Consider the following 24,185-nt stretch of genomic DNA (forward strand, 5'->3'; position numbering starts at 1 on the left):
AACAATCCTTTGCAGAATAACTTATTTCCTCAAGGCTAGGCACATTTAGACTACAAACCCAATTACAGAAAAATACTGCACAGTACTTACAGAGAAATTTTTCAGGCATGGGGAATTCTTTGCTGATATTACACTACATGATCTTCAATTTTTTTTTTCCTACTGAGTTAGCTAGTGCACTGAAAACAGTATCTTTAACACTGCTGAACTTTCCAACTTACTCCTCAGATTTATTGGCCAAAGTAAAATCAGAAGAGCTAAGCTTTGATGAAAGAGCAATAGTTTACAGACAATGTGCAAATAATACCGTCTTCCCCTGCATTCAATTCCAATCTGCAATTGTGTGCAATGTTCTGGTGAGGGAGGCAAAGAAGAAAAATGCGACTAAAGGGTGATCAAAATCCTAGCAGCAAAAAATTCCCACCAATTTCAACAGGCTTTGAACAACAACATAAAAATAATCTTCTTTCTTCTCTCTCCCTCTTTCTTTGCTAAGTTTCCACACATCTTTCTTATTCTGATGCTGTAACATGCGGCTGGTGTTACAGCTAAAAGCAGAATGCCTCTTTCCTGTATTCTGCCCTTCCCCCTCACTTTACACAGTGACAAAACTCACTTTAATTACAACTAAGCAGTGCCAGATCCCCTACATTTAAAATGGATCTCTCTCACTGCATTCCCCAAAGGCTAGCTTTACTCTCCAGCTGTGTCCTTTAGCAGCTCTGCTGTTCCAACATGATATATTAATAAGATCCAGTATCTATGACTTCTGGGGACTTAGCATTTACATGCTAAGCATCACTATTCAGCTGTTTGACATGGCCATGTAGGATGCCCCTGAAGAAAATTGTGGGTTTTGTTGTTGTTTTTGTTTGTTTTGTTTTTTTTGCTGATCACCCCAAAGCAGCACATTCCTTCTTACCAGAAGGAATAAAACATTTTGCAAAAACACTTGGCTGCAGCATTTGCCACGAACAACCAAGTTCTGATTAAGGTACTTGCAAACACTAGAGATGACAAAATAAGTCTTTGAGAATGGTGTTTCAGAGGTCCACAGGTTTTAAACGCTTCACAGCCCTTGTGTGTAGCTAAGAATATACACATATATAATGTTGAGTATGGTATTTGCGATATATTGAAAGAGATGGCCAGCACATGCTTCAGTTATTCTAACGAGGGATGGGGATTTTGCAGAGGTGGTACCAGGCTCCCCAGAGGAAAAGCCCTGGTTCTCCCCAAGAGGTGAAGACAAGGTTGATACGAAAGCTGCTGGTATCAGAAGAATATGCCAGGGGCTGGATAAGGAAAGAAAAGAGGTGTTGAGTCCTGCCTTTTCCTTTGTGCTTCCCAGCAGGCCTGCATAGACCAAATTCAGCAACCTTCATCACAGTGCAGATCACAGGAAAGGGAAACTAAGCAGGAAAAATAAGATAGGAGAAGCGGTGAAGGAACAGTAGCGTGTTTAAATACTTGGAAAGGAAGGAAATCATTGTAGAACACTATCAGGAATAAGTCAAGTTTCTACTGTTATTTTTGAAATCACTGCTAGATTAAGGCCTCGCCTAAACACAACAGTTGCACCAGTTTAATTCAAATCAATTAAAAAACTCATTAAAGTTACACAGGTGCAGAGCCCTTTGCAGACAATCTTGCATCGGTTTACAACTGACATAAGTGATTTGAATGTATCCACAGAAAGGTTGCACCTGCTTAATTAAACCGAGTTTAAAATTATTTTAAGTTCATGCCATTTTGTCTAATATGGAGTCTAATATATAGCTATTTTTAAACGCGTTAATGTTCAGATTCTCAAGGATAATTATGTGCAATAGCATTGTGTTTTCTTTCAATTAAACCCTGCCATACATTTTTAAACAATGAGCATCCAGGGATTTAACTGAGCACATCACTGAAATCGAGCGTCCTCTAGCACATTAAGTTATGCTCAATTGTACTACGTACATTGTAACATCCTTCACTTCAGGAAGTGTTGTTCCATTAGCTTACAAAGCCATCTTCAGAAACCTTTACACCAAACTTACTAACTGCTTCATCTTCAGGACCAAAGAGATGGAAGGACCGTTTAAAGCGACTTGCTTATTCACCTTAAACTTGAGCTGCTAACTGTGGCTTTCTACACCAAGATACCTACTCCCGTGAATAAACACTGCTGAATTGTGGCCGATAGTTTGGTGAGAAGCATGAAACATCTCCCCCAACCATGAGTTTGTACTTCTGGTTTTATTTATTATGTGGATGCATCTAGATTCTTCCATGTGAATTCTGTTTGACATTCCTTCAACAGCAGGCTGAATGTCAGCAATACATGGTAGCTGTCTTGAGGAAGGAGGAGCTCTCATCTGACATTTTCCTGTACACAGGTCTACAACTTTCAAGATGCTTCACTTTGTAAACCCGTTATATGACCCCTGCATTTGGCATTATCCCCATAACAATTCCATTATTAAGGAAGCATGAAGATTAAATAAGATTTTTTCCCCCCTTAACGTATTATTTTACATGCTCAGAACAGGAAACTCATTATCTGTATGCAAAATGGTTCATAATTGTTATACAAAGTCAACTCCTCAATCACTAATGTGGACACTTTTAAAGTTACTTTGTGTTCACAGGAAACACCACCAAACACAGTGAAACAAGTCAAACCAAATTACCTTAAAGCAAAAGGAAGAACACAACAGGATAAGGGGGGGAAAATTAAGAGAGAAAAACCCTCTTTCCCCACCAAGCTGTAATAAGTACGGGTTGAATGCTGTTGCTCAGCAGACATGCTTTGCATCTCCTCAATGGAAACATACTTTGCATTTATGACATGGCCGTATATCATCGAAATCACTGAATCCTTCCATCCAACTACAGGACTCTGTGAATTTTTATCTGTGTGCATCTGTTTAACCAATTTTATTGTAAGACTACTAAACCTTATTTTATGTAAAAGTTGAAAGAGCATATTTACAGAAAAATTCATAAGAGCTTTTACTAGAATGGTGCTTTTATAACCACAAAATTTTGTTATCCAAGCTCTCACGTATTCAACGGTACAGACTTTGAACAGTTTGAAAATGAGTAGGCAACAATATTGTTTGTTACCAAGGACAAAGAAGCACTTTGCCATTAGTCAGCATTGAAATAAATCAAGCTCTGTCTGGGCTTGTCTATGCTCAAAAAATTGTCACTATAGTCAGAATGATATAACATCCCCGTTGGAAGTAAAATTTATGGCTCTGAAATTTAAAGTACACGCCATGCAACTTGGTCCATACCATGATCGGCAATGATTTTTAAATAAAACACATTCCTAATTAAGGAATGATAACATTGATAATAAATTTTACATACAATGAAGATTTATATCATTTTTTCAGTGCATCATCAGTCCATTTTGGCTCCTGAATACCTAAAGAGATGGTCTTGGGTGTGGGGGAAGAAAAGACGGATGTATTCTACGTACATCGCCGCTTAAAGCAGCTCCTCTACTGCCGGATTGAAGCTTGAATTGCTGTGAACACAAGACAGGGTCCAACTGTGTGAATGGAAACACCGCGCTCACTTCCAAGCAGGCCAGTGCTGAGCCTGTCATTAAATCATTTTAGAAAACACCTGTTTGTTACAAATTTCTAGACACTTTTGCTCTTTGTTCATGAGCCAATTAAAAAAAAATGAAATCCTTCAGTTGAAACGCCAATTGGGCAGCTCATTAGAAAGCCCTCAGAGACTACACTGGAAAAGGGGCAGATGTCTGACTTAATTTCTCTTGGCCGTATTATTGATGTTTTAACAAAAATGGGAAAGAATAGTGTATTAAATACAAAATGCTAATAAAGAAAACCTACATATATGTTTTTATGAGACAGATTCAGCAAAATCGAGCCTTGTAATTGCGTGGCACTTTCCCTGAGCCGTGCTCGCGGTGAGCACACAAAATGGCGCACGGCACACGAGGCGCCTCAGCGCAGGGCCGCCTCAGGGCTCCCCCCGTTGGCGGGGCCGTTGGGGCCGTTGGGGCCGTTGGGGCCGCCCCTCGCGCGGCCGCGCCCCCGCCCCGCGGACTACCACTCCCGGCAGCCATCGCGGCGCCACCACCCGCGGCCGCTAGGGGGGGAACGCAGCTCCTGAGCAGCGCCATGTGACCCTCTGCCTCCCCTTCTCCCATTGGACCAAAGAGCTGTCAGTCATCCCCGACCCTCTCCCACCCCTGCCAATAGCCCGGCGGCGAGCCCCTCCTCCCCCCCCCTCCCCGCCCCGATTGGCAGCCCAGCCTCGCCCCGCCCCTTTTAAATACCTGTCGCTCTGCCACAGGCCGTCACGCTGCGAGGGCGGCGGCGGCGATTGGTCCCCGGCAGCCCCGCCCCTTCCCCTTAGACCCTCCCCCTCTCATCGCCCCGCCCCGCGCGGAGGGCGGCAATGTCAAACGGCGGCGGCGGCGGGAGGGGGCGGTGCGGGGCCGGGAGCTCCGCCCTCTCCCCCGCTCCCCGCCTCCATTTTCCCCGTCCCCTGCCCGGGGCTGCGAGCAGCCCTCCCCGTGCCCGCCCCTTCCCCTCCCTCCACCCCTCCGCCGCCTCCTCCCCCCCGCACACGCGCCGGGCGGGGAGGCTGCGAGGGAGCGGCGGGCGCAACATGGCGGAGCACTCGGCCGCCGACAGCGGCAGGCACAAGCCCGCCGCCAACTCCGTGCCGCCGCCGCTCAACAGCCGCGGCGCCGCGGCCGGCGGCTCCCCGCCCCCGGCGGCCAGTGGCGGGGGAGGAGGAGGAGGCGGCGGGCTGTCGGGGGGCCTGTCGCAGCCGGCGGGCTGGCAGTCGCTGCTCTCCTTCACCGTCCTCTTCCTGGCCTGGCTGGCCGGCTTCAGCTCCCGGCTCTTCGCCGTCATCCGCTTCGAGAGCATCATCCACGAGTTCGACCCCTGGTGAGCGCCGGGCGGGACGGGGCGGGCGCCCCCCTGCCCCCCTCAGTCCTCCCCTTATCCCCCCTTATCCCCCCCTCGTCCTCTTCTCGTCCCTCCCCCGGAGCCCCGGAGCCGCCCCCTCCCCGGGGCTGGGGGCTGTGAGGGACCCGCCGTGGCCCGGGCGCGCCGCGAGGGGCCGGGGCCGTGAGGGGAGGCTCTGAGGGAGCCCCCCGGGGGTCGCGGCCGGGCGGGGGGCGTTGGGTCGCCGCCAGCTGCCTTCCCCACGCCGCTCCTTTTTGTTATTATTATTGCTATAATTTCTCGGTTTTACCCCAAAGCTCCCTTCGGAGGAGCGCGGCTGCTCGTCCCCCGGCCGAGGGGGGCCGGAGCCTAAAAGCGAGCACCGAGCCTCCAGCCCGGAGCCCCCGCGTTGATCGCACCGAGAAGGAAGGAGGTGCTTTGTCTGCCAGCGCCTCGCGAATAATCCCGCGTGGAATTTACCGAAACCCACAACTCCGGCCGAAATTCCACGCTCTGCGCAAAGCACGCGCTCCGCTGCGATAGTTTCACAAGCACCACTTCCTCCTCTCGCCGCTTGCCTTCCCCTCTCCCGTGTAATCCATTCACAAACCGTGGCACAAAATAGGGGATGGGGAACAAGGAATCGCTTTGTTTTTAAACGTTGCACGAAGCGATGCACGCCTGGTGATGTGAAGGCGAAATATCTGCAAAGCGCCGCGTAATTGCCCATGATTTGCGTGTTTTTCTGCAAACATGAATGAAAGGAATGCAAACTTCAATTAATAAAGTTAATAACGGGGAGCACAGCTAAATGCATCTGCAGTGAGGCTGTGAGCCTGGGCTTGCATCCCATGGAGGAGTTTTTAAGGCTCTTCTGATCTAAATTGAAGCAAAAATTCTTTCCCTTCTGCTGTGGAGGAAACTTTTTTAAATGTGCAGATTACGTCTTTGTTCAACTTCAGCTGAGTTCTATAATCGAGGCTCATCGATGGCTGAATTGAGCTCTTAAGCATTCGGTAGCTCTTGATATCAAGCGTTGAAGGACATTGAAAACACACTGCGAGGGTTAAGTTCATAGTCCTGATCGCGGTTGTAAAGATAGCCTTCTGGTTTTAATAACGTGTAAGTTGATGCAGAGTCATCTTCCTCAGAGTGCAGGCAGAAGGTGTTGCTGCCTATGCTGCTGCATGGAGCTCTGCTAATTAGAGAATAGATGAAGTTGACAAAAGTCATTGTTTTTAATGCAGGTCCGTGGGAAGCAGTTGAAATGTCAAGAACCATGCCAGTGTCATGTTGCTGCATGCCAGAAATGGTGGAGGCACTTAAGTTAATTAGTAGGAAAGAGAACCTAAAATGGTAGAAACTAAGGAAAAAAAAGTGTTCTCTATTGCAGCAGCAGTATTGGTGGAAAGAGCAAAAAACAGTGATGTTCCTAAATACAGTTGAGTGGCTAGAAATGAGTGTTTTTTCACAGTTATAAGGGTCTTGCAAATCTGAATCTGATGTGGGAAAGGAGCTTATGGAAAGAGATTAGAAGCAGTGCCCTATTTTATTTTTTAACTACTTCTTTCGCAGCTTGTGCAGGTAAACTGCTTTCTCTTTTCTTCAGGACAGTGGCCACAGTCTGCTGGTGAAACAACTCCACGTTTTTCTCTGTTATTTTAGCTTTTTCTGTGAAACTTGTATAGGGCATAGGCCATCTATTATCTAGTATTTGTTTTGTGATGAGAGAACGCTGTGGTATATTTGATAAAATTTAGGAGCATTAAGCAAAACTGTTAATGTTTTGAATGGAAAAATACTGTGGCCTCTAAGGTGCTGAGTGCTTTATCATTTACTTAAGAATTCTGTTTTCTGTTGTGGGCATAAGAAACATAGGACGTGGGGTGGAAAGAGAGGGAGATGTGCTTTGGGTTATCAGCAGGTTAATTAAATCAATTGCTATGTTTTTTCTAGCATCACTTCGGAGTTGAATTTCTGATGGTAGGGTAAGTTTTTTATTGGAGAGGAATGGGAAAGGAACTAATTGTAAAATTAGTTACTGAGAATTTCTCCAGTTGGCATTTCTTCCAGAAATGACCTAAATATAATCCAAACAGTCCGGTGCAGTAGAGAGAGGGCAGCTTTTGCTTTTGATCTCCATTACAATACAGTGCCTGTGCAAGGAAACAAAACAAGCTGGTATTTTGTTGTCACTGTACTGCCTTATAAACTTGTCAGCATACTGCCTTATAAACTTGTGACCCATTTGTCATTACTAGGATTACTGCTTTCTTTCACGCTGAATACCTTTTTCATATAGTACGGCCGCTTTATTTCCCACGTTTTGTTTACTTCCCACGGTTGAGGTAGTCCAGAAACTTCGAAAAACGTGCGTAAGTTTTGGCAGCTCCTAGGTCAGGGGAGCTGATGCATGGAGTCAGGCAGCACTGACTTTAAGCTGTGCTTGGCTGTTCACAAAGCATCCAGCACTTAACTTCAGGGTTTCGTTATCAGGCCAAGAACCTGAAACTTGGAAAGTTGTTCCGTGGTACGCCAGGATGGACAGGTTTCATCCCTGAAGTTCGGTTCACATGGTGGCTGATGTGGCGGCTGGGTGAACCAAGAGCTGGATTTCTGTGCTACATACCTGTGAGTGCGGAGTGAAAGTTGTTCAAGTGGAAGTACAGCAGTGCGCTTAACTCAGTTGTCCTGCTGCGCCTTTCCTTCTTTCGGATGCTCCTGAAATGGCAGCACGGCTGCCCAGCCAACACACCCCAAATTACAGAATAGCTGAGCAGGGACTACCGTGCTTCTTATGTGCTGGTTTGTGTCTAAAGCACAGCTCTAGCGTGCTGCTATGCTGTCTCGTGTGGCCACTCGTATCATACCTACACGTAACAATCTGTGCCATGTGTGTCGGTATACGGGTGAGGTAGGTAAATCCGCCAAGGCAGTCACCTCCTGTCACACGCTGGTATCACTGCTGACTAAAGCAGCACCAACCTTCAGTGAGCGCTATCAGAATAGTGACACTCGTTCTCTTTGCGCGTGCAGTGCTTACCGTTGTCACGTGTAAGAAGTGCATCTGAATCATTAATCATATCCCATGACGTCAAGTCAAACTTTTGTCTTTGCCTGAGAATTTTAACAGCTTACTAAACAGCACATCTTGAAAACTGCACTTACCTTAAGAGCAAAAGAGCTGTCTTCTTTCTGCTGGAATGCAGAAACTCCTGTGCCGGCGCGTGAGGCCCCATCCGTACCAGTTTGCCCGTGCGGTACACAGCACCAGCCTGATGGTGGCAGCTAGGTTTGCGTGCCTTCTGCTAGCAGGACTGTTGTGGCACACGGTCCTGCCAGTTCTGGTGCCGAACAGCATCACAGCGATCTTGTGCGTGTCTTTGCCTCTTCCAGCCTGGCACCATCGATCCGTTCAGACTGCCTGCTTTTTAGCTGTCATCAGGATGGCCGTTGTTCATCATACCTCACTGAGGTAATGTTCTTGTGCTAGTGGGAAGTATGGTGTGGAGATAAGATAGCAATCTACTTTCTTGTCACTGATACCGTCATCTGCCGTTAGTGGACTCTGGTGGCTGGTGATGAACTGGCAGACATAAAGGTAAGGTCGGTGTGATCGCTCACATTTCAGGTGGGCAGGTTGAGGGAGATGAGGATTTTACCTTGAGCACAGCCAAAAAGGTTTTGCTTGGCTCAAGTCCAAGTCCTGTTTGCTAGATGGATTCTTGGGCTGTTAGGAACTTTTTTTTTTTATTAATGGAAACTTAAATTAACACCTTTAAAGAAGATACAAAAGCTTCATTAAAATCCAGAGTGTGACTCAAGTGAACGTGAGAAGTGTTTGGAATTGATCGAACGCTGGAGGTTGTGCAAATGTATTGATTTCATTGGGAGAGAGTAGGGCTGTAGGTTTGTGTTGTAGTTAGTGGATCTGATGGTTGTCTTTTGGAGTAGGAGTTTTCCCGTCACCCACTGTGCAGTCCTGCTTTTTCCTTTGTGCTTGCTCTAAAGCACTCGGTGAGTGGATTCAATGAGGTACATTGTCAAAATACTGTAACATTGCAGTTCTCTGAACCTGCCCACGATCAATTTTTATATTGCACTTCAGTTTCTTATTTCTGAAGAAGAATATGAATGTTAGGAAAGAAAGTAAATAGCATCTGATTTTATAGGATAAAATCAGATTGAGTGATAGGCTAGAGATGTGCATACATGTAAAAACAGCATGTTAAGAGCGTGGAGCAATTGGAGTGACCAAGGGTTAGTAGCAGCAAATGAAAGTACCTTAAGCTGATGTTCGTAAGGGGAAAGAAATCTAGTCAGGAGGATGATATGGTGTTTGTAAGTGGTTGATAATCTAAATTAACAGCGCTCAATCTGTAGGCTATAGATGCATGTGGCCCACCCAGATAGTTCATCTGGCCACTGCTAGTGACTCTTCTTGCTGGGCAGAGAGCAGATTGCATGGTAAATGTCTTGCTCCTTAGTGGTGGCAGTCACTGCCACCCCGTGTCTTCCTGGAGGCTCTCAGCCCCTCGCATAATCTTGTTGAAGGTGAGCGTGTGAATGCAGATCTGTTTTGGAAACATTTCCCACCCACTTTAACATTCTCTTCCCAACCACCTCCTTTTGTTGATGTTCTCTGACAAGTCCCAGACCTTGGGAAAACATTCGTTTCCAATCCGGCTTGAATGTAATCACTTTGGATTGATTTTGAGATGTTGGCAAATATCAGGAGATTCGTGTTGAAAACGTACTAGAGCTTCTTCGTTCACAAGCTTTTTGATTCTGTGAAATGAGAAATATTATATTTATTTCCACTTTATAGAAATATATTTGAAAATTCTCTCGGCACAGGCATGTCTTTGACTTTGGTGCTTTCTAGATTGTAAGCTTCTAAGTCCTGTATGTCCAGGGACATGAGCATCATTTTCATGCTTAGGTACTTGGAGAGTGCAGTTTTGAAGCTGAGTGAGCTTTTCTGGAAAGTTGATATGGTGTGAAGTCAAGAAGAAGGGAAATTGATTGCACTAGACTTTTTTGCTGCTTAGGAAATTGCAGAAAGCGATAAATATTAGAAATTTAATGGAAGGAGGGCAGTCTGGCAAAAGAACATTGGGCAAAGTTGGAGGTGTAACAGAGACACTGTGAGAGGGGAGACCTCGAATTTGATCGGGGTAGACCAAAGCAGCCAAAAAGCAGTTCCCCTTGTAGCCTCAACAAGTCTCTATCAATCATGTGAGAATCAAAACTCGGTTCCATCTCTACTGTAGTTTTCTACCACCTTTACTGTTAATAGGTGTTGTTTCTTTCCTCACTAGCCCAACCTTCAATTGGGGCGAAAACCTCATGTGGTTGCAGTGATGGTGAAGAGGGGAAGCGGTCATAAAACCTGTGTGTTATGTGAGTGTGCACCAGGACTGTCCTTACAGCCACCTCCTGGAAAACACAGGAGGGGAAACGGTGCTTGCAAAATGCTGACCCTTTTGTTAATTTGTGGAGAGAGGAACAAAACTGGAAAAGGAAAATATACCGGAATGGTTTCTGTAGTCTGGGGTGAACTGAAGCGACAAGTTTAGCTTTTAATGCCATGATTTTTTTAAACAGTCTTCAACAAATGCTCTAGCTAGTCAGGTGTTACAGAGGGAATGCTACGATGAAAATCCTCGAATGGGCTTTTCTTGGCAGACACCCCATTATGCAAGCAGCTTAATATGTGCTGGTTTTGAAACAGAAATGGGATTCCATTACATAGGGTCAGGGTGGTTTATAAAGGTTACCTTTTGTTTCCTATCATAATTCTCCCTAATAGTCTCTGATTATGGCAACCTGTAATCCCAATTCTCATGTTTTAAATCTGTCTCGTGTTGGATTTGGGGTGGGAAGGGGGGGAGTTTTAGACAGCAAAGCTTGCAGGAAAATTGAAAATCCGATAGGTACTAATAGCTTAAAAATGGGCTGGGGGTAGTCTAGATTTAGGGGGATGTCTGTGCTATGCCATAGGGCTCTCTCCTGATTAAATCTGATTCTTTCCCATCTACTTTCTGTCTGTGCTTGTGCCACAGAAAGTTTCCTCCTTAATTTTTGAAAATTCTGTTCATGCAAGCCCTATGAGGTACATTTGTAGTGACATTTGGAGCCAGTCCTGAGGGCTTCTTTCTACTTAGCGGAGTTGATAAAGCTGCTGCTTGTGGAGCCTGTGGAGCGCTCTGGAGCAGGGCATGTGCAGATTTCTTATTACTGTAAACTCCTTTAGCAAAACTTGTTCTAGCCATTGGACTTATCACTTGCTCAGGGAACAAAGTGAACTTAGGACACGTAAGCAGCGGGACTGTTGCTGTAGTCTTCCTGTGCTTTACATCTGCAGTAAGTTTTGTAGTATATCCAACAGACAGACTTTGGTTCTGGCCCTATAGCTGAGCACAGCTTCTGATCTTTACCTGAGCTGTTGGTGGCAATCCAGCTGGGATATTCTTAATGTCAGCAGCTGGCAGGTCTGGGCTTGAGAGGTACTAGGAAATGGACCCTAGTGTTAGACCACACCTTACAGAAGCTGAAGCAGCCCGAGGATTTAAGGTCATGGACACAGAAGCTGATGTATTTTGTTTGTATTTCTTAACTTGCTGCTGCTTTCCCTGGGTGAAAGCTCCTTTGGCATATGGAGAATTAAGCGCTTCCTACACTTCCAAGTTCTGGCTATTAAGTGAGGCAATATCGCTGTGCTTTAGAAAGAGAAATGGGCTATTTTAAACAAGGAATAACTGGGTGCTTGTGCATGAGAGCTTCTAAGAACAGGAAATGGCATTTAAAAGATCTATCTGCGATGGGAGACTCAAGTCCAGTGTCATGTGTTAAAGAGCCCGTCTGACATAAATTACTGGGATATGTGGACTGTAATGAGAATTATTTCTGGGTGTTACAACACTCTTCGTACTGCTTTCTACAGAAGTTTATTTGCAGGGCTTAAATTAGTTTGTTAGTTAAAGGGCATGTCAGAGTTGTGTTGAGCTGATAATCCATGGAGATAGAATTGCAATACACCTTTGCAAAAGTTTCCTCACTTAAACAAAAACCTTGAGAAACAATGTTGCAGTTGAGGATGTGAGTTTGTAGATTTTTGGTGGTGTTCGTAATATTATTGCTGTTTTATATAGTATTATTTACACTTACTTAGAAAGAATGATGCACTGTATGCCTCTCTTATTCATGGGCATCGCCTATCCTGTTTGAATGGGAAATGGATTTTGGAGAAAGGAAAGAAACAGCATGTCCTTATGTCATTTATAACTGTTGTAGCACACACATCTGGGCAGCCTAACTTTTGTGAGTTCTTTTGCTTTATTTTTTTCAGTCTGCTTATTTCTGTTTTTCTGTACATTGTAGCCTACTTCTGGTTTAGCTTTGAAGAGTATGTTTGGTTTTTTGTTTGGTTGTTTTTTAATTCTGTCTTTGCAGTAGAGAAGTGTGTTTGAAGGAAATCTAGGGTGTGCAAAGCACCTGTTTGATGATACAGGTGATCAGGAAGACCACATTTTTGGCAAGAATACTTGCTTGCGAAAAGCAGAATGCATTTTCTTGACGCAGAAGCAAAACAGAACAAAACAAGCCTACTTGTCCTAAATACCTTTCTTTATGTCTTCTGCTCCAGCTCTTATTTTAGTCTGTATCTTGAATGTGCTTCCTTCCTATTCTAAATTTATCCCACGCAGCATTAGGAAGTTCAGTTGAATAACTTAGGATTTGTAAATATTGTTTCAGATGTGTATCTTGGAAAAGACAGTTTCATCTTCATGGCTGAAATACTTAAAGTTTATCATTTGGCTATTAAAGGCCTTTAAAATGCCTGTAATTCTTTCTTTGGCACTAGATAAAATGCCTTAAAGTTGCAATTTAGAAAGTCAGCGAAACAGAATTGGAGCTTTGGCATTATATTGATGTTAACAGTGGAAGCAAATAGGCATCTCTTTGGCTTGCTTTACTGTAGAAGAAGAATCATTAAAGTCAATGCAGCATTCGAGTTTCCCAAAAAGTTGTGTAACGCTGCTGTGCTGTGACTGGTTTATCTGGTCCTGGTGACTACAATGATTTCTCCGATGTCAAACGTCTGAAGTAATATTTGAAAAACTGTTTTATATCTATCACCATTTATTTTACTCTGTAACAATGTTAATATTTCATTTGCCATTTAGAAAATGGATTTTGACACTGAAGAGACTAAATTAAGACTGTTGCAAATATTTAATTTGTGATAGGTCAGTGTCATTTTACTGCTGGTGATGACAAATGTAAATTTTTTCTGCTATGTTCAGGAGCCACAGAACTGGCATTGCTTTAATTTTGTAACGCACTGCTTCTTTACCAATGCTCTCCCATCCTCCCAAAGTAAAGCCTGATTTTTGCTTGGAAAAGCTTTGTTGATGTATTTTGTTTCAAGTTACCTCATGCTTGTAACTCTTGCATCACTGAATTGTATTTTCTAGTTAGTCAATTTCAGGGTTCCTTTTCCTTATGTTTCTGTCATGCTGTAGTAACTTCAGCACAGACTCGCCTATGCACATCATGTCTTTATGTTGTGTGCTCCTTACAGTGCTGTCGTCTTTCAGGGTTATCTGCAGAAAGCCACAGAACAGCCTTAAATGTTAGTTGAGTGGCGCTTTTACCCAGGGCGTTAAGCAGTGTTGTTTTCTATCTCTGTATCTGTGCTGGAGTACCTGTGGATATCATTTGTGTCCTGGGAAGCCTGTGCAGGGTGATTCCAAAGATTCCCTCAAGAACTTCCAGAGAGCGACTATGGCTGATAGGAAGGCAGTGCACCATGTTCTGGGTAAAGCCTGACTCTGGATACCTACAGTATGGCAAGGTGCTGCTAGGTGTGTCTTTACTGGAATAAATTGACCCCATTTGCATCTAATCAAGTGGGGTTCCCAACGTTCACATCATCTGTTGGACATTTCCTGGAAAAGTTCTCTAACGTTATTAAATTGAAGCACTCCCAGAGGTCTGATAAGTGCAGGTGTCAGGGTACGTGGCTGGATGCAAAAAAGGGGAGCTCCCCTTTTCCAGTGGCAGTGAGCTGCTATATTGGCTTAAATTGTACCTTGATTTGGTCTCAAGTATCCATGAGTATCCATCAACATGCTGTTTTAGTTATTCAGGAGGTGAACACTTCAATAGTTTCAGCTAAAGCTCTTCAACTGTGGTGTAGCCATTTAAATGTTCTTCCAGAAATAAGATTATCATTACTTAAATGGTTATATGGCATGTTGGACATCTGGATCTAAATCCCTTTTCTGAATCAGCAAGGCTAACTCTAGTCTTCTAATTTAAAGGCGCATTTATGGAGAGGGAGTTGAGAGGGCATCCTGCCTGGTAGGGACTGCCTGGTGAGGACATGGAAGGTCCTGAACAAGCCAGGTTAATTCATCTCTGGAGAAGGAAGAGAGAAGATCTAGGATTATGTGACCTCAGAACTATCCCTTGAGAACTTCTGCTAGGTCCTTTCCAACAACTCTCACGTATCCCCTGCCATACACCTCTTTTCTTCCCTGCCTGAACAGCAACTGATCCTCTTGCTTTAATATCCCCCTTACTCCGTTCCTTTTCATGTGCAGCCAGGTGTTTGTTTCACCTTACCCCATTTTATGTGGCATTGGGGGAGAAGGGGGAAGCATTGCACCTGAAGTTGGGACTTGTCATTTAATAAAATGGCATTTGAAATTAAACACATCCCTATTACTGTTCATTAATGCAAGCCAGAAGGGATATAACTACCAAAGAGCGTACCGAAGTAGCCAGCTGGTCAAGGAGATGATGTGTTTTGGAAAGGATGTGCTCATGGACACAGAATGGTGGGTGTAATCTGGGACTATTTCTGTAACAGCATTTGTGACAGAGAGGCATCACAGCTTCAAAGAACATCTGTGTAATCGTGAGCTTATCTCATTTAAAACTATTGTTCCACCTCTGTTTTTTGTTTTAAAAAGCAGCATTTAGGTTACTTTTAAATATGAATTGGATTTTACTAGATTTCTAAAATGACAGAGGAGCACAGTGAAATAAGTTGATAGCTATAATATAGTAAGACTAAGCAATGCTAGAAATCCATCATGTAATGAGAAAGCAAACATGTAACTTTAATTTCACATTGTATGTGGCAGGAATGTAATATTACTTATAAATACTCCTAACTGCTGAGCACTGCAGTGCACTTATCTGTAGTGTTTCTGTGAGGATACCTAATAAAAAGCAAATCACGTTTTGTTATTATACTTTTGTGATCCTTGTGCATAGTTTTAGAGAAACAATGGTAACCATTAGGTGCAATGCCTAACATGTTAAATTAAATTCAGTGAAACCTTGCATTTTTGCTTTGATTTAGACTTGTATGAAAGATATAAAGTAAATGTAGGGGAGAACAGCTTTAAATTCTGCTTGCCATACTTATTTCTGACAATAAATCAGACACTGAAAGTGGATCAAGAATGCAAAATACAGTTTGAAAGGTAAATTCCTGTCTGTGTATTGCAGGGAAGGATGAGGACCGCTTTCCATTGTTTTCCTGGCCTTTGCTTATCATATTGGTGACCTCCTATTCCCACACTGATTTCCTTCAGTGTGAGAATATGTAGTCCATCACTTCACAAACAGCTGGAACTGCTTCTGCCCTCAGCTAGAGGCTGCTGTCCCTTCTGTTGGCCTGTATTAATAGATTGAGTGCTCTTAATCTGCTTCAGAGAAAAATCAGGTGAAAATTTAAATAATCTTTAGAGTGGTATGATTTTTAGCTGTGATTCAAGGTACTTACCTGATTTGGGCACTAAAGCAGATTAGGAGCACTTCTGCACTCCTTTTAACCAGCAAAACTCAATTGAAGGGTAACTGCCACAGTTAAACATGTCTGTGTAATCCAGTACAAGGCATCCCAGAATTGTGTGTCATCTTTCTTTTTTCCTTCCTTGCTCATTTGCAGTTTGGGTTATATTCACGCCTTTTCCTTTTCAGCTTTGTTCAGTTAGGGCACGATTAAAGTTATCTCTAGATTTCTCCAAATCCTAGATTTGTCCTGCAGACAGCTCTATCTATCTGTGTCATAGATAATGCAATATTTATATGTACTAGCAGCAGGTCACTGAAGTGTTAAGCAGCATTTGAGCAGACATACATAGAGTCAAATAAAATTAGGTCTCTTACCCTGACCTCAGTCACTGGACAGAAATTGTTTGAGTCAGGTGGACCGTCTGGTTCTGCTCTGATGACGTTTTGTATTATCCACTCTGAAACATTAATTTTTATTATTGCAGCATCCATTGTAGTAAAAAGTCAGTGAGTCGATATCGCACCAGATGGAGCTGAACAGGTGCACTCTGAAAGGTCTAGCTTCTTGAACTAAGCAGAATCTACAACCACAAAAGACAACGTAAAGAAGCAAAGTCAGGGAGTTCAGGTAATTGAGAGCTGGCTGTAGAAGGAAGAATAGCAAGTGTATTAGAGATGTACTAAAGAGCAAATATTTAAGGAATAGAATATTGGATGAAACACTACCTTATGTTAACTTGCAAAATGGAGCTAAACTGCTGACATGCAATCACAACACTTCAGATTATTTCGTTTTGTGAGCTGACCAAAAAAAGTGTACTGGCATAAGCTGCACCAAGTGGTTTGATATCTAAAGTCTGATTCTGGCTGGACCTGCTCTTTGTACTGCTACAAGGCAGTCCAAGTAACCTTGGAGGCACAGCCTTTCTAAGAGTTCCATTTACTTCTTGTATTTTGCAGCGTAGGAAGGGTCTGCGAGGTCACCTTTGGGTCCAGACTGGCCGTCACTACCTTTCACTTTCTATTTTCACTAACTTCACTTAATGGGAAGTGATTATGAAATTGGTTCCACTGCATTTCAGTGCAGCTAGTACCTCCGTAGTTGCTGCTTTATTGTTGTGTCTAGGTGACTTTATTACATCTTTAATAAAGATGAGGACTGTAATGGATACTTCAAAACAGTTAAAATATACTTGAAGTACCCACAGTGAATAAGACATCCTTTATTTTACTCTACATTTCAAACTCTTGCAGAAATTATTATTTTTTTCTGAGTAGGTATTAGATCTCGCTACAGGATAGCAGTTTTAGCTCAGCTCAGTAAGAGTCCACTCTAGCAGTTTAGGTGTGAAAGCACCTATTTGTTCTGGAGTTGAAAACCATGGAGTGTGGTCTGGGAGCCATCCTCTGTTCCCAGTCACTTCCTTGGAAGCACTTCTGTTCAGCCCAGTGGTTTCTAGTGTCGTATTCCTCAAGGAAAAAATACTTATCAAAATGTTATTATTCAGCTAATTCCTTTTTGAATTCCTTTCTGCCACCTAGCTCCTCACGTACCAGCCTTTAATATGGAATCTCCTGAAGTCAAGCAGCTGTCATCATGTTAACAGCAAGTACAGCATGAATCTGCTTCATCTGGAAGAAACGTTCTTGAATTTGATGCAAAGCCTTCAAAGTTGCTTGATGCAAGGCTAATGAAACACAGAGCAGCCTGATACCACTCAGAAAAAATCAGACATAACACCAGTGCCTTTCCAGTTTGTGGTAACTAGTATTGTACTGAGCATAGAAGTAATGCCTCCTAAGAAGCTGATGCTATCAAAAGCTACGGAACCAGCATCGCCATCAGTATTGATGCCAGACACAGTGTAGTATCTGCAGTGAAGTACTTGTCCAATAGAGAAGAAAATGAGCATTCAAGTTTGCCCTGCAATAATTCTGAATGATTCTGCTTAAATCATCATTGAAACCTTTTGGGAATTTTGACTGTTGAAATAAAAATGGAATCATCACTTTCTTGTTAGGCCTAAAATGTTATGAAAGGCAGACTTCACTAGCAAAGTCTGACTTTTAGTATTGATAAAACTAACTCTTTGCTTCATAATTTGCCTTGAGACATGGAATAGTTCAAAAACAAGACAGAAAAAAGGTCATGAAAAAGCTTTTTAGGCATCAGAGGAAGTGTCTGAAACTGTAGGCAGATATACGCCCACTACAGCGATGATGGGAAGCATGCCGTGGCTTCAGATGCACTAGATTGTGTGAAAAGTATAAGGAGTGGTCATGGAATGCTTTAGAAAGCTTGCAGCTATTTAGCAAAAATATTGTAGATGCCCTGGGCTCTCTAAAAAAGTTAGAGTGTATGCTCACTGTAGCATTTCATATCATTAAGCTACTGGCAGCATGCAATTCCTGATGTTAGCATCCACTAAGCGTGACATGTTATTGCAGGCAGTCAAAATACCATGCCAAGAAGTGGCAGCAGGAATGCTATAATCTTTCTTAAACACATTAGGGATGTTCTGATATTCCTAATGGCTATTTTTAGTGGTTATTCTGTACGCATTCTGGTATTCTTCAGGGTTTACATTGAGCGTGATTGAATGTTGCACCTGAAAAATAATAGCTACCCTTTTGGTCGTGCCATCCAGCTTTGTTTCTTTCTAGGCTGTTCACTGTTCTGCCCTATCAGAGATTATTCTAATGGTGTTATAAACAGGGAGAGTTCAGTTGCTCAGCTGGATTCCAGGAACAGGAAAAAAATAAGTCTTCCTCCAACTCAGAATTTCCATCTTTTCTGAAGTTAGGTGGTCATACCACTGCAGAACTTGTCTTCATCTTGCCATTTTATTACATCAGTATATCAAACGTGAGACCTGTGGGAGACAGTTTGCAGGATGGGTATTCCTCTTTTCAGATAGTCCTGCTTACAACAAAAGCTATAAAGATCACTTGGGTCGCTAAATGTAGGACACTCTTGAGAGCTTTCACCAAATACTTGATATTAGTTGGGGCTTATCTCAGAATACAAAGAGAAATTACATATCCCTATCTTTAGAGATAAAAGACTAAAACATTCTCAGAGTCATCTTTAACCCCCCTAACATGGATAGAATTAGGACGATTTTAAACTCTACTTCAGTCAAAGCTGTTATTTTTACTTTCTGGCAGACTTGACTTAATAATTAGCATTTTCAATCAACTTCAGTAAGAACTGTGTGAGCATGTGCCATGTCTCCAGTGACAGACTGGCTAGAGCTAATGTGTTCATGACTTCTGGGTGTTTGTTTTCCAGTGAGGTGCAGAAACTCCAGCTGAGTGTGCAAAGTGATAACAAAGCTCTGGTAGGAATGCAAAAAGAAATACCAGGAAAAAAAAAAGATTTGTAATCACATAAATACTTGATTATATATAAATGTTCTAACTGGGGGCAATTCATGTAGTGTATCTTATGTTTGTATTAGATTTAAGACCTAATAAAACCATTCAGCTGACATCAGCTCTGAGTTGCAAAGAAAGGAACTCGAGTTTCTTCTGAAATAAAACTGCCTGGTTGCTCTTCCATTTTGCAGAATTTTGTCAGCCTTTGCACAGGTGAACTGAGGACCAGCCACCATCTCACTGATTCTTGCACGTGTACGTCTCGGTTCCTCCATTCTCAATGTGATGTCTGCAACACCTTGGTTTTGGCAGTAGGAAAGGCTCCTCACCTATCATAAGAGTGTTGGCCTATAGGTATTGCTGGTGCAAAATTCTGACCTTGAAACTGGCTTAGAAGGACGTATATGCTCTTTTAGGGTTATAAAATGAACACAAATAAGTGTTTTTATGATGAGAAATAACACTGCTGTAGTGAATTGAATTCATTATGTGATTCGTAGGATACTGTACTTCCATTTTAAAAAAATATGCAAAACTCATGATGATTTCCAATTTGTAGCTGAAGCCTTTGCAATAAGACTTCCATCATGATGTGCTTCTAGTATAATATGGAGGCAAGCAGGTGTTTTAAAACTTGATACGGAACACTGTGTGTATGTTTCTTCACGTCAGTGGAAGTTACTGAACTTTCTCATTAGATTTTCCATAAAAATATTACACTGAATAAATTCTTCCTTCAGATGCAAAGGATATGTCAGATTTGGAGTCAATCTGCGATAATCTTTTCCAAGAATCCAGACTTGCTGTCTCTAATTAGATGCTGTATTGCAGAATTGATTCTACATTTGCATTAAAATCTGACTCCTAGGATTGTTCAGATAGCTTGTAATGTTCACAGTTGGTTTGTATCATGTCATCTTTCTGAATTTGCAGATGTGAAAATTTTGTGCATCTGCAGATGATGACTTTAGTGCATAGAAGCCTTTATAAATGCAGGCTTAGAAAATATTCAACAAATTCTGCTGGTAAGGAGATTACGTATTCTCAGATGGCTGTAAATGCCAGATAAAAAGTCTAGATGATGGGGCAGTAGTAGCATGAAACTGGCAGTATTTAGGCAGTCAGCAGCAATCCCCCGAGAAGCAACACTGGTCTTGGCCTCTGGTGTAGTGGGAGGGTCAACTTCATTTCACCACCATCACTGTAATTTGCCTTAAATGTTATTAAGATCCGGATGAAGTAACTGCATTGCTGCGCTACATGTGCTCTCTTCCTACGTGTTCGTACTTTCTGAATAAGCTGAACTTTATTTGAACATTCACCTTAAATAGTACTTTTGTCAAGGAAGTACTAAACTTAGGAATGTCAAAGCCAAAGATTTCTCCTTACAAATATAGCAGTAATTGTTGCTGCGAAGTGCTGCAGAGTTCCATAGCTCCTGGATATAGCAAGTAATCGCTGTGAATAGCACTAACTAATCATCTTATAGCATTACTTTGTATCATCAAAAAAGCAGTTCACAGGGTGGAATAAAAATTAAACCCAAGCATGAACAGATAGTTAAGATTTGGTATTAGCAGTACATAACATATAACTGAAAACCCCAGAGGCTTTATTTTGCAAGTTGCCTAGTTAAGTTTCCAAATTAATGTTGCTACTAAAAGAGAAACTACCTTTGCTCAGTTATTTTGCTGTTACCCTTGTGCTCTGTTGTAAGCTGAAACTAAAATATGCTTTGAAAATGAGAACCGTATCTTTATTGACTCATCTTCAGTTGTCTCCTGAACCTACTGTAATATAGATATCTCCAGTAGTGCTGCAAAATTCATAGTAGCACGCATAGAGCATCTTCTTTGTGATTCCCAAAAGGTTCAAACTAGAATACCAGGCTCATTTGGTGACTGGGACTTCTTATTCTGAAACATACAAAGAGGATTGTTTGATTCCTTTAAAATTTAGCTTGGAGGAGGAGACAATTCAAACTCCAGACCTGACAGAAAGAGGCAAGGAGAACAGCAAAGCATCCTTTTCTTCCTGGAATGTCAGCTAAAATAAGAAAAGTCAGCACATGCTGGTGTTCAGACAGTCAGGTCCACAAGAGCTCTTCTTCGCTGACTGTTAGTGAGCATGCATCTTTTTCATGTCGTGGGCTGAGAATGTGAATATTCATCTCAGGCTCTGGAGCTAAGTTCTTAATTAGGCACATGCTTCACATAATTCTGTTCTTCATTCTTCTCAGGTCTGTCTCACATTGACTTGACTTAAAGGGAGGGAGAGAGCCCTGGGAGATGGGTGAACAGTTCCCATACCTCAAGATAGATGGCTGAGGGTAGGAGAACAGGGATCCTTTTCTTCAGCCTGGTCCTGTCTCATAGTACCACATCCTATTCAGCTACCGTAACCAGGAGCCACCTCCAGTTCCGGTGTCTCCTTGGCTATATTTTAGCCAGCCAGGGAGTAGGTTGGATAAAAGCCCTCTGTCTCTATTCCCATTTCTTGCTGCTGGGGGGTGAAGGAGCTGTGGAAGACAGCTGAGCAGTGCCACCCCTGTGCAGCACGGGCTGTCTTTGTCTCCATTCTGATTTCTACCTCAGCTGCAGCCCCTCGATCTCCAGGATGTGGGCATAACCAAAAGGCTCACCTGCTGCCACTTCCCAGGGCTCTTCTACCCCGCTGTGAAACCCACCGGTAGTTACAGATACCATAACAGCACTGCTGTGGCAATATGATACACAATTTATGAAGTACCAAGACAGAGAGGACGTCGTATGATGACTGTTTGCAGTACCTGCTGCTGTTGTCTCTCTTCTAGCTAACGGGGAAAAGGTTTTACAGGGTTCAGACTTGTCCCTGTAGGAGTAGCGTGCTAGGAAGTGGGTAAGTACTATCAAGCATAGTACTGACATCGTGTGCAGTTGTCTGTGCGCTGCCCATTGCTGCTGCTTTGTCAGTGCCTGAAACTGGCCCTCGTGCAGCGTTACTCAGCAGGTTTCTCCTTACCTATGCATATGTTTGCATGCATATTTCTTTTTGGTAGCAGGCTACCTGCTGGGAGGGGAAGTGAACACTTTTTCTCTGAAGTGAAAGTGAGGTGCTATAGTTAAGCTTCTAAATACTTCTTTTATTTAGGTTTCTGTGGTCAGAAGGGGCATTTCTTGGTCTACCTAGAGGTCTTTCCACAATGAAAAATTAATCAACCTGTATAATTTCTAATCATTTCTGCTATAAAGACAGTCCCAGCTGTCTCTGTAGGCTTTAAATTCATGGCAAAAGAATCAATCACTTTTCTAAAGGAGGGGTTTAATAGACTTGTATCTGACTAAAAACGGGTTTGGAGGGAAGATTAAATTCTTCCATTTTAAGTGATAAAAGTAGAAATGCTGTTATGTTGCATTTCAATTTTGAGTAGTAATTCATTCTTATTAAAGACTTAATGGGATGCTGCTAAACACAAAACAGTTGTTCACATCCCTCTGAAGTCAGTTATGAAGCTTTACTAGTTCGAAGCATGAGGAGAATGTCAATATTCTTCTTGCCTATTCCATTTAACTGATCTTTTAACATTATAAAAGTAAACGTTTAGCCTGTGTGAGTTTGAGTTAAGTCTTAAAAGGTTGACAGCAATACGTGTTAGTAAATGTTACCTTTCTTGTTCCCTTTTTAGTTTCCTAGGATAGCAGCGGTGACTGGGTTTTCGGTGTGTTTTAGGTCAGGTCCATCACGGGAGTGCGTGCATCTTGTGGTCTGTACAGCTCCTCCTTTGTCTCGCATGGTGCTGCAGGCACTTGGCACTAAACAAATTAACAATAAACCTTGCTACACTAAGATAAGGGCTAATTTTACAGGTACAGCATTTCATAAATCATATTACACTTGACAGTTCAGAACTGAAGACGTAATTAATATTTAGAAATGTAGTCAAATGGGAATAGTTGCAGGCTTAGAAGAAGCAAATGTCACATTGCTGTTTGATAAACAGATTTCTAGGTCAGAATGACTGTTGTTTATGTGAATATTCTTACACAGCTAATTACTGCTGAAGGTCCACAGTTTTATTGGTTAATATATCCTATATAACTGCGTATTTACCATGCAGGAGAGTTTTCCTGAAAATACTGCACTTTTTTATGTCACTTGACTGACGCCGTGACAATTCAATGAGTGAAACACCCAGGTTTGCTGACATCTGGACTTGAATTTCAATTCTTTTTGTTCTTTTGCTGTGTGGACAAAGTCTGCTCATAACCTCCTTGTGGTTGTAGTTCAGATATTAGACTTGTTCTGCTGATTAAACAAGTAGGAGCTTGATGGGACTTGATGTCTTGAGTGACATTAGCTTTATTCTGGTGAAATGAATTAATTTAAAGTAAACCCGCAATATTTTGGGGAGCCTAGTTATACAAAAGAGCTGAATGTAATTTTTAATTTGGTGTTAAAGTGATGCGTGTTACTGGTATAAATAGATACTTTCAGGAAATAGACAAAAGGACAAATACATGTAAGCTTTTCTAGCCTTGTATGCTGACTGTAATTAGAAGTCTTCCATGGTGGCTTACCCATCTATCCTGTTGTCTGTTACAGTATTCCATCTTGGCACCCGACTTGTACTTAACAAAAGAAATAATCTTTAATGCTTCTTTAACTAGCAAATTATATATTTTTAACTTGAATACTCATTGGAATGTCTATTAGGAGGGTCAGGTTGATGGAAGTTGCTTCTTTAGAAGTGGCATTGACCCAGGCTTTTTGAAGCTTAATGTTGGCTTGGCGGTTGGGTTTTTGGTTTGTTTGTTTTTGTTGGTTTTATTTGTTTTCCTCAAAACTGTACAGCATTACTATCAATAACCTTGTTGGTTTGGCTTTTGAACACTCATGTAAGGGTTGCAATTCTGGGTAATGTGCTGCAGTTCTTGCAGCAGTCTGATCTCATTTTACAAAATACATTAATTCAGCATAGTTGAAAAGTTTTGTTATCTGAAGTTTGAGAAACTTGGAAGAATTAACTATTTGCCAGAAAATCAGAAGATAATTGCATTGATAGCAATCTGCATATGCTTTTTGGTGGTT

At 42.3% G+C, this 24,185-nt stretch overlaps 1 protein-coding gene and 1 long non-coding RNA gene across 2 annotated transcripts in view; both read left to right on the plus strand.

Moving 5' to 3' along the window:
• Positions 1-4,578: 4,578 nt before the first annotated feature.
• Positions 4,579-24,185, plus strand: part of STT3B (STT3 oligosaccharyltransferase complex catalytic subunit B) — a 49,871-nt gene continuing 30,264 nt past the window's right edge. The window contains exon 1 of the mRNA XM_035318296.1: positions 4,579-4,925. Within this exon, the coding sequence (XP_035174187.1) occupies positions 4,639-4,925 (287 nt within the window). The 5' untranslated portion in view covers positions 4,579-4,638. The remainder of the gene's footprint in view (positions 4,926-24,185) is intronic.
• Positions 9,400-19,865, plus strand: LOC118162235. Its single transcript, XR_004748351.1, has 2 exons — positions 9,400-15,427; positions 17,283-19,865. It is a non-coding gene; the product is annotated as an uncharacterized LOC118162235 (long non-coding RNA).

The sequence above is a fragment of the Oxyura jamaicensis genome, chromosome 2 (genome assembly GCF_011077185.1).
Source record: "Oxyura jamaicensis isolate SHBP4307 breed ruddy duck chromosome 2, BPBGC_Ojam_1.0, whole genome shotgun sequence".
Taxonomy (NCBI): Eukaryota; Metazoa; Chordata; class Aves; order Anseriformes; family Anatidae; genus Oxyura; species Oxyura jamaicensis.